At 17.5% G+C, this 12,741-nt stretch overlaps 1 protein-coding gene across 4 annotated transcripts in view; it reads right to left on the bottom strand.

The window, feature by feature from the left end:
• LOC102675857 (myosin heavy chain 95F) overlaps nt 1-12,741 on the bottom strand; it is a 22,406-nt gene that overhangs the window by 9,016 nt on the left and 649 nt on the right. For all 4 annotated transcript variants that reach the window (XM_031508229.1, XM_006610851.2, XM_006610853.2 and 1 more), the window contains exon 2: nt 1-184. This exon ends at the window's left edge or, in 1 of these variants, runs on beyond it. In XM_031508229.1, the coding sequence (XP_031364089.1) occupies nt 1-184 (184 nt within the window). The remainder of the gene's footprint in view (nt 185-12,741) is intronic.

Genomic DNA, 12,741 nt, shown 5'->3' with positions numbered 1-12,741 from the left:
TATCTTCAACGTCTTTGGTGTATTCTCCAGCAGGATAAACTTCTTCCAATGGGCAGGTACGTTGTGTATATTTTGGATCCAATGGTACGATCAAAGCATCACCATCTACCATGTCCACAAACTTGCCAATTATAAAACCCTCTTGAGGATCTCGCACCCATACCTGTTGGTTCTCCATACCGGTCTACGTTCTGGAATGACAATAAAAATATATATATATATATAAATAATATTTCAAACAATTATTATTAATTATTAAACAAATATTATTAATTATTATGCGACATTTACAATTTATTTGTTATTTTTATTTTAAAATTTAATAGATAATAAAAACTAATATTAAATAGTTAATATTAGTTATATAGATAATAAAAACTAGTATAAAAATCATTTAAAAAATGCTTTTTTTTATTTTGACAATTTTTAAAAATTTATTATTAAGAATTAATTCTTGAATTAAATTACTAAAAATGATTAAGATAAAATAGAAAAAATTATCAGAATCTAAAATAAATATAATATAAATATTCCTAAATATATTATTTTAATATGAATTAAATAGAAAATATTTCTAATACTCTAATAATAAGATAGTTTTATCTCCGTCATTCGTCATACTGATATTCGTTGTATCTCATTTCGTCTAATCCGGATTTAAATTGCTTATAATTTAATAAGCAATTTTAACCGATATTTTTGTATATCAATTTTTATGTTTACTTCTATGTCCAGAATCTTCTAAAGATGTCTTATGAATATATTATTAATACTTTATAAATATAACCATAAAATACAATACAATAAATGAAATACAATAAATGATCATTTGCAAACTTTCTTCTGCTCTTTCTCAATAAATTTTAAATATATAGACTTTGATAATAAGATTATAATATGTATAAAAAAAAAATTCTTCAGTGTGTCCATATAATAATATAACACTCAGTATCGTGATGCTTATGAAAGAAAAATGTTTCTTTAAAAATTCATAAAAAATTTTTTAAGATAAAAAAAGTAATTTATATGATTAACAAAATTCATATATTTATTTTTTTATTCGATATAAAAAATATAAATAGCATTGTAAATTGATTTTATTATATCATCTTTTTCATTTAAAATTTTTTTTAACATTTAATATATACTTTTAAAATATACTTATTAATAATCATTTAATATATTTAAATTATTATAATGTTGAAAATTTTTTTAAATATAGTATAAATGTAATAAAATAAACAAAAAAAAAAACAGAAAAATAAAAAAATTAAAAAACTGAAAAATATGGCCATTAAAATAAAAATGAAATTATAAAAAACATTATAAAAAAAATATTGTTAATTGAACATAAATCATAAAATTTGTTTTGTATAATTTCATTAAAAATTGAAATCTATATAATAAACAAAAATTTTATTCAAATCTAATTCAACCATGTATCATTAATAATTCTAAATAGATTGTGATAAGTAAAAATAATTTATATTTACCCGTTGCTATGCCCATTTTGACAGATTAAACAATCACGAACAAAATTGCATTGCGTTATTGATAGAAGAAGCACCATAAGTGTCACCGTTAAAGCCATTCAATGAGGATTTAAAATGACCCTCAATGGAATAGACGACAAATAATATATTTATGAAGGACACAAAATTCGATAAATCTGAATTGAATTTTAAAAACGAAATATTATTTTAAATTGACAAAATTCTATACATATTAATTATTTCTACACATTGCGCATATTTATATATCTATGAAAATTTAAATATAAAAAAATATACACAATATATGTAAACATAAAATATCCAAAATACACGTTTACACGTGTAAAAAAAATACAAAATATCCAAAATACAATAATTCTTATGATATCTGAAATATAAAATAAATTTCTATTTAAATTCCATCTATACTTTTATTAATAAAAATATAAATTTTCATAAATAATATAAAATATAATAATAACAAATAAATAATATCTATTTCGAAAAATTTATCATAAAAATTTCATGTAAAATATTACGAAATTATGTTAAAATATTATATAGAATATTATATACCTGTAGATGGAGTTTTTTTAACGAGTTCTTTCAACTGATGTAATGAATTTGAAATTTTTGAATTCTTATCGAATGTTATCATAATGTAGATAATGCATAAACATATAATGACTCATTGTGACGATTTATCTATATAAAATTTATTTTATGTAGATACTTTATATTTATTGTTCTTTTATTGGATAAAAAAAGAATATAGAAAATTATAAATATTTTATAAATATTTTTTTTCCTCTATATTTCATAAATATATATTTCGAACTTGCAAAGAAAAATAATTTCGATATTGTTATTTTGTATATTTAATTTTGATTTAAAAATATTTGAAACACAATATTATGCGAATATGGATTATACATATATTTATTATTTAATGTAAGAATATTTTTAATACATCTATATATTAATGATATTAATTAATATTAGTTTCTAAAAAATTGTCTTTCACCAATTAAATAAATATGAAAATGATATATAGTATTAAAAAAAACAAAATTAAAAAAAAAGAATTTAAGATTTTAAGGGTTTATAATATTATAAAAAGAACAAAAAATATCTTATCTTACAAATATATGATCTTACAATCAATCCTTTCGAATAATCAATTTTTATTGAAACATTCGATGTTATAAATGAATTTCTTTACAACATATTGAATGTAAATAGAGAAATTGATTTTCCGGGAGAACATTAACTTGAAATTTTCAATATTACTATTATTATTAATATTAACATTATATATAACTAATATTAAAAATTATACATACACATAATAAAGTAAAAACTATTGACAAGATCATACACAAAATCTATATTTGCTATTTTTACATATAATTCGAATAAACAGACATAAATTGATTGGAGAATAAAAATGATTTTAATCAATGATCAATATTAGATAAACATTGAAAATTTGCGTTTATGAAATGATTTCTGTTAATATTAATTAATATTAACAATATCAATAATAATGATTGACCATTTTGAATTAAAGTTTGTCTAAATCAATCTCTTTGTTTATGTTCAATGTGTCGGAAAAATTTATTCATGACGAATGTTCATAAATAATAAAAAATTGATTTTATATCGAAATTGATTGCCGTTATTTCATGAATAATTGTAATAAAATGTTAAAAATAAGCTTGCGAATCAAAATATAATAATATGATTTCAAACAGCATATTAAATATCCTAATAAAATATCCAGTGTAATGGAGAAAAGCTATCTAGCTAAAAATAAAAAATTCTTTAGTAAAAATTGAAAGCATAAAGTTATTTATTTATTACATGTATATAATGGCTTAAAAAAAATTGAACTTTTTTTATTTTTTATTTTTTAATAATGAATAATTTTTTATTTATAAGTATATAGAATATAATGAATTATCTGAATCTACTTTTTTTACCGATCTTAATAATCTTGAAATATATAAAAGATATTTTGAGTTCTTTATAATATATAACCAGCAAACAATTTTAATTTTTGAAATATTTGTAAAAAATTTTCAATATTATTACAATTGCCATTATATATCTACATTTATAATACATGCACAGGAGACAATTTCTCTAGTGTTTGTATAAACACAATATAACGGATAAAAAAAAATATTATCATACTTAGCATTTATTAACATCATTTATAACTTGAAGCTATAATATAGCAAGCTTGAACATTCGCAGAATGCAAAAAATATATATATATATATAATTTTATGTATAATAATTATGTATAACTATATTATATTATGTATATTATATTATATTATAACCTATATCTATATTAATTATAAAAAAAACAAATTCAAATTTATTTCTTTCGAAATTATTATATTATATATTATATTATTATATTATATACATTTATTATACTTTACAAATATGAACAATTTAATTTTAATTAATTTGATAATACAATAATATTGAAAATTCAATAAAATCATAATTATTTTTCTCGTCAAAAATATTCGGATACTTTAAAAATTTATAGTAAAATAACAATTTTTTATAAAAATTAAATATTGGTTTTGATATTTTTTTAGTATATATTACTTTTTTTTAATATATATTGTTTTTTACCCGAATTTTTTATTTGAATAGTCAATCGTTGCACAATGTTTATACAAATATATAATATTAATTTAATTTGATAATTTAGATTTATAATATATTTTATTATATTTGTAAGTTAGAAATGTGTTTTCCTTTAATTTATTTTGTAATACTTAAAGCATGTAATAAATTAACAAATTGTTTTATTCTTATTCTATTTTCAATCATATATAATAACTTTTACAATACTGCATAGAGCCCCAACCAAATGAAAAATTTGCTAATTTACTATTTGAACATGACAACAAAAACTGAAGAAAAATGCATTTTTATATTTGCAAAAATATTTGAATGCATTATGAATTTAAATCATCAGACTAAATTAATAAATTTTTTGTATAAATATACTTATATAAATAATATATAAATCATCAAATGGATAAAAAAATAATATAGAATATACAATATATATATATTAAAGAAAAATAAAATATATTAAAATAAAATCCTTTAAAAAAGGATAATAAGAAATAAAATATAAATTATATTATGAACAAAAAATAATTTTTGTTTAAATATATCATATAATTCTTCAAATAATATCTTAGATTGCTCAAAATGTGTTATATATATTATATCAAAATAATTTAATTTTCATAAAAAATTTTATAAAAAAATTGCTACTTTATTTATTTTGTTATAAATTTTTAAATATATATATCTGAATATTTTTGTGATTTCACTTTTTTATATTATTTTATCAAATTAATTGATTAAATTGTTATAAATATTTATAAAATACAATAAATAGTTTAAAAACAAAAATATATGAATAAATATTCTTAAAAAAAAAAAAACAAATTTGAATTTATTTCTTCTATATGTAATTAATAAAAATATAATCGGTAAATGTAAGCATATGTATGTATACATCAAAAATATTTTTATAAATAACTATATATATATAATATGAGTATATATACAAATTTTTAATAAAATCAAAATTTTCAATTTAGATAAACTTTTTTGTAAGATAATGTTCAGATACTTTTATGAATAATACGTATATATATAATATAGTATATTATATATGTTTCATTTTCAGATTTATTTACTCGATCAAAACATAACGTTTTCTTAAAAATTGCTCATTAATATATGAATATATTAAAAATATTTTTGAATGAAATAATACTATAAAAATTTATAATATTCGTATTTAATGCAATATATCGTTTTTTAAATATTTTTAAATCAGATAATATTATATTCTAAAACTTGAATCGCATTTTTAAAAAGAAATGAACAATGTATTTAATATGTAGTTTTAATTAATTCGTTTTAATATTAAATTATAAGATAATTAAATTACAATAATGCAAGATAATATTCTATTCGATAAATATAAACAGTATATACAACAATTTCAAATATAAATCATGCATATATTTCTTTTGTAACCATTAACTCATTTAAATCATGTTACACTGCTTACAAGTTATCGACGATCGTGAATCGTATAAACTATGACTATGATTATGGTTAATTTAATAAACAATTCTTTGAATAAACAATTCACATATTATATATATATATATATATAGGAATTTTTTTTTAATTTTTTTATTATTATTATTTTTCATTTAATCATTCTATGTTATTTTTTTTTATTGTTACAAATTATATTTTTTTGAAACATCTAAAAATTAATAAGTTAAAAAAAAATCATAAAATTAAATTTAAATCAACAGTAAATAAAATTAAGTCAGAATTTGTTGATAATATTAACCGATCTCGCATGACTGATCTAGAAAGTGCGAGAAAGCAATGATTTCGACTAGTTTATTTTGTTGATGCATTCTCAACATCCCGTTAGAAATATCATAACGGTAAAGATAACCGGTAGATCCTTACATCGATCCTTGAAACTTGAATCAAAACTGCTAATCTATAAATTTTTGTTTTGAATGATTTATAAATAACAATATCAATGTGCAATTATTGATAAATATGTTGTATGAATTATAAATTTTATTTATTATTAAATAAAAATAATTATATTACAATAATACTTTTTTTTATACTATAATATGTAACTTGAATCGAGATCCCTATTATAAATTAAATAGAAAATGATGTAAAATAAAAAAAGAAAGAATATAATTAAAACTAGATAGAAACATAATTTTTATTTATGTAATGTAAAAATGCAAAACTTTGTAAGATCTTGAAATTTTTAAAACTCTTGAAACCTAGAATATTTTGTCTTTTTCTTTAAATTCTTTTTTATTCAAATTCTTTAAATTCATTTAATATAGCAATAACAATAATTAATATATTTAATTTATAAGGAATTTAATTTTTATGTTAATTTAATTTTTATGTAATTTTAAGTTTTTTATTTTATTATATATTATATTTTATTATATATTTTTTATTTTAAGTTTTCAGAAATTCAAATTATAAAAATAGCAAAAAATTTTAAAATTCAAAAATTCGGAATTTTTTGAATTTTGAGATTTTGATATTTTGATTTTAAATAATCTATTTTTAAATATAATTTATTTTTAAATATATCGAAATGATTCATTCATTATTTTATTTTTTATTGAAAAAACGAAAAAAACGACATGCAAATTATTTTATCAAATTATTTTCAATTGTTAATACGTTGTAAAAAATAATATATGATACATCCTAATGAAATAAAATGAATGAATCAAAAGAGAGAAAACAGGAAACGGCAGGTGGACATGTGCGTGATAGTCAGGAACAAGGAAACATGCGTCAGTGACCTTACCTGTTTTTTAACGAATTTAACTGCAATACAAAATAAAATTACAATTACAATTACAAAATAAAAATAAAAAAAGAAAGCATGTTTATTATATGATTTATGATGAGAATAAAGCATATATATCTTTTTTGAGGGATAACATTAGAATATGAAATAGATAAATGTCATTGAATCATTATTTTTTTTTTTTTTTATATTACCACCTCGATGACATTCTAAATCTACTTCTAAACTTCAAACTTTAAACTAGAGTCTGGATTCAATCCATGATTCTGCTTGATTTCATCATGGTGAGAAAGTAAGAGCCGCCTATTTGTTGTCACGGTCAATGAACTCAGGACAGCTACTTTACCTTCTGCGAAAATATTCATTACGTATTACATCCATGCATTGCGTAGCTACTGTGTAATTAGACGTTACGCTTAGACCATTTTCATAATTCATTTGACGATTAGAGATTAGAGAATAGAATAAATTGTTAAATAAGTTTAATCAAAGAATTTGAAACATAAAATATAAAAATGAAGAATTAATTTTAATATTATAATATTTATAAATATAATCTTCCAAAAACGGAATTTTACATATTTATAATAATATAAATTATAATTGATTATGATTTCTTATTTTGATTTAAAAATTAAGAATTAATAATTGTAATGAACAGACTATTTTTTATTAATAAAATAAAAGAATGATAAATATAATAATATAGAAATATAAATAAAATGAAATTTAAAAAAATATGGATACATAAGTATTTTAATCAATATTATAAAAAATTAATAATACGTGAAATTTTATAGATTTTATACAAATCCTTTATGTTAAATTTTTATGAATAAAATTACAATTTCATTAATTATTTCATTATTGTTAATTACCTTAATATATAATCTTTTAATATTATATATTAAAAGAACAATGTAAAATGAAATAAATTGTATATTTATAATTTCACATTAGAATGTATAATGGTAATTAATTAATAAATTTATAACTTTACATTAGAAATTATAATGGTATTTTGAAATAAACTATATTCAATGATCTATTATTTTAAAAAAAGAATGAAAAAAGAAAATATAAAATTAAAGAAAAAAGAATTGATATTCAAAATATAATGCACTTTTGTAATTCTTGAATTTCATTCTTCTTTATATTATTTGTCAATATAAATAGATTTTAAAATAATAAATTTATGATTTGAAATTATTTATCTAAAATCCGATTATAGATTATTATCATGTAAGTTACATTAAAATGTAATATATATATATATATATATTAAAATATATATGTATATGTATATATTGCATAAATGTATAGTAAAATATATAGTTCGTTTATTATTGCACTCACGTACGTAGTAGTATCATCATTTCACAGGTCGTTTAATATTAATTGGAACAACCTTCGCGCGATCATCGTCATCAACTACTTTCAACGATTAGACTAAATTGTAGGACGTGATTCGAGAGTATGCCTGCTTTACAACGCTATTATAATTTTTTTTCCTTTCTTCTCGAACATTTAATATTTTTTATTTCACTTCAATTATGAATCAATTTTTCATATGAAAATAATTATTATTTTTATAATTGTAGAAACATATAGATAACTCTTGTATAATATAAGAATTAATGTTCAGTTGTTAGAACCACAACAGTATATATTATTATATACTTATATATATATTATATATATATACTTATATATCGTATGATATTTACAGAAATTACATTTTAAAAACAATTATTTTAAATATTTTTTTTTAAAAACTTTATTTTTCAATTAATCAAATTATTTATATAATAAAATCATTCTATTAAAAAATATATCGCATTATTAATTATATCGCATTATTAAGGATTTTAATGATTTATGAATTGTTTTATTATATTATATATAATATATATATATATATATAATTGTATGATATTCATATATATATAGTTTGAAATAATAAAAAAAATTTATTATGTAAAAATTTATATGTAAAAATCCAGTTCGATAACTTCATATTTCAATATTATTTTTCAATATTATTAATTCAATATTATTAATATTAATTAGTTAATAAATTTAGTTGTATATTGAATTGTATTTCTGATATGTGCCTTTTTTATATTATCGAAGTAATTATACTGGTAACCAAGATTGTCGTTACATAATCATGGAAACAGTGCGTTCTCGTATAGGAGAGTCGATATCGTGAGACAAGAATCATATTGCCAGTGACTTATAAGAACATATATATATTGAATACATGTATATATACATACAAGAGAAATCATCATGTATTGGAAACAATCATTAGCACTATTTGTATATCATTATTAAGGAAATATCGATATATTACTTTATATTTTTAAATATGAAAAAATCTTATAATATAAAGATAAAAATTATCTTATAAATTAATCTGGTTATTTGTGATCATGATTTTATTTAATATGATCCTTTTTAAAATTAATTAAAATTGATTAAATCACTTTTAAAAATGCATAAACTTAAAAACAAAGTATTTTGTAGTTGCGATAAATATATGTATATACACATTTTTTCTATTCATTATAAATTATTTCTTTTTTATTATATATATTTTTTTATATAATATATATAAAAAAAAAATATATATATATATTACATATAAAATATATATATATATATTATATATATACATGCACATACATTATGATCATTTAATAAAGTGGTATCAATTTTATTGATTTGATTATTATCTTAAAAATTCAACTTCGTTTTATGCATATATAATGTAAATTTATTTTCATTAGTTTTTTGATAAATAAAAAGAAAAACAAATTTTATTCTATTTTGTGCAAGAATGGTGTAAGCCATTCAGTTAAGGCCATATTCACATTTTTAAAATTTACAATGCATTTGAAATTCATTGCTATGCTTGCACACATAAAGTGAAAAAATATATTATTATCTATGAAAATATACATGTATATGCAATTATTTATAACGATACTTGCAGCACTATAAAATCGCAATTTTAAATTATTTTTAAATTAGATGAAAATAATAATAGATAATGAAGATAATAATAGATAATAAAATTTCTATAGATTATTTAATCTATATAAATTGTTTTTCTCCAATCATTCATTCATAAAAAATGGTTTTGATTTCAAAAATATTGAATTAAGAAGCAAGAAAAAAAGTTCATTTTGTGCTTTCAAATTATAGATTATTTACCCTACACAAAGAATAAATTTAAAATCTATGTAATAAAGGAAGAAAACTTTTAAATTAATGATGCAATTTAAAAAAAGACAATAATTAAAAAAGTTGAATTGTACAAAGATATACTGATATGCCATTTCTTAAATTAGCACTTTCTTAAATTAATTTAATTAAATTAGCTAAAATCAAAAAATTGTATTTAATCATTTACGAATATTAAATATTGACGCTTATTATTATAACATTCAAATCTGTAATTGAAGAAAAAAAAAAGATTATTAATTTATTTCATTATAAAATATAAAAAAAAATAGATGACATGAATCTTTAGATTTTGTAGAAAAAAATAAACAATAAATAAAAACATATATATAACATTATCACTTTTTATAATCATAATCATTATATTTACTATTTTCTTATTTCTTGATCTAGATTCATGTTCAAAAAATTTCATATTTGTGAATCATGTTATACCAAATCATATTTTATTTTTCTTTAATAATTTGTTAAATAATTAATAAATAATAGTATAATGCCTATTTCAGTAAACACTTTTTTCTATTACGTCTAAGAATAGCAACCTTTATTGCAATAATGAGAACTATCTACAACATTAGATGTAAAAATGATATAAATTAAAACAATAATGAAAAAATGATCATATATCTTAATTTTCGAGAAAAAAATGATATTACTATTTGATGATATAATTTTTCAGGAATTTAAAAGAGATATAATATGTTTTAATTGCATTTTATACAATTTTTACTTCATTTCTTATTATTTAAAAATTAGTTTTTTGATTTTGCATTAAACAACTCAAATACACTTTTATAAATATTACTAAATATTACTAAATCACTAAATATTAATAATTAATTATTAGATTATACGTAGATTATAATATTAAGTATTACATATTATAATATCTATTTTTAATTATAATTAATAAAACAAAATTCATTTAAAATATCAAAACTGCGAAATTTTTTAAAATTCAAAAAATTTCAAATTCTTGAATTTTACGATTTTAAAAATCATTTTGTAATTAAAAATTAATTTTTAATGATCAAAATATATAATCAAACAAAACATAATTTATAGATAGAAGAAAATAGAAAATAGTATTGGAAAAATTATTTTGATTCTAAATAAGAAATATATTTTCTGTATATATTTTCAATATTCTTGCTTGAGCTTTCACCATACATTAATAGAATAAACTTTTTTTCTTTTTCTTTCTATCATTATCAGATATACTTAATAAAAATGAAGTAATGCACGATTCATATGTTAATTTATTTGTATTCGTCTGCTTTCGCGCACCTATGCATTTTCGTTCCACTCTCCTAATCTTTCTGAGAAGATTAATTTACAAATAAAAAATATTGTGTATTTTACATTGTGTATTCATGTAATAATAATGATGTTATATACATATCTATAATCAATTAACAGCATGTTTGTATATATAATAAATATGTAAAAAATAATGAAAAATTATTTAATTAATATTTTCATAAAATCAGTTAAAAAAATTTTTTGTTGATCAATTTTGTCAATTTTACATTAATTCAAAATTTTATAAATTTATAAGAAATAATTATATAGAATATGTATATTTCTTTTACACAATATTTAAATTATTTGATGATCCAAAAATTATAATGATTTCAAAATAAAATATTTTTCATTTTTTATTTTGAAAAAAATTTTTAAAATTTAAAATTTAAAACATTAAAAAAAAATTATCATATTTTAAAGAACAAAATATTGAAATAATTTTAAAAAATATATTATATTTTTATTGTTATCTATATTGTTATATTTAAGTTTATATAAGTTATCTTTTTTATATTAAATTTATATAAGTTATCTTTTTTATATTAAGTTTATATAAGTTATCTTTTTTGCAAAATAATCAACAAAAAATTAAAATATATAATTAAATATAATAATTAAAAAATTTATTCTAAAGTTTTATATTGAAAAACAGTAACAATAGATTTGTTCTTAATGAATGTCAAAGAATTGATTTAGTTTAAAAATATTAATAAGCAAAATTTTTATAATAAAAGCGTGAATAAAGTTAATTATTATATGAAACATATGTTAAATATTTATTTTAATTTTCTGTTTAATGTTTTACATTATCATTTATTATTATGTTTATGTATAAACATAAACATAACATAATCTCAAAATTATTAAATTGATTTTGATCGACAAGTTCAAAATCAATATAAGTATATCAAAATCGGTTAAAAAGCGAAATTTAATATTATTTAATATAATATAATTTAATATAAATTTAACTATTAAAATCTTATGGTTGTATTAATTTCAGCATTCTCCATGTATAATTTTTTGAATATTACTTAATTCGAATATTACTTAATTATTATCGTTTTGCATTGCTTAATTTAATATATTTTGGAGCACATCAATATATAACTATAATTTTACATAAGTTATCTTTAAGAAATGATTACCAATTCAAAATTTAAAATTACAAAGAAAAAGATTTAAAACGCAGAATTAAATATAATTGAAAATGAACATTAATAATAAAGATAATAATAAAAAGATAATAAAAAAGATCTTAAA

Source organism: Apis dorsata, unplaced genomic scaffold, assembly GCF_000469605.1.
Source record: "Apis dorsata unplaced genomic scaffold, Apis dorsata 1.3 scaffold_80, whole genome shotgun sequence".
Taxonomy (NCBI): Eukaryota; Metazoa; Arthropoda; class Insecta; order Hymenoptera; family Apidae; genus Apis; species Apis dorsata.
The sequence above is the reverse complement of the archived record's forward strand: the minus strand, read 5'-3'. Positions and strand labels throughout refer to the sequence as shown.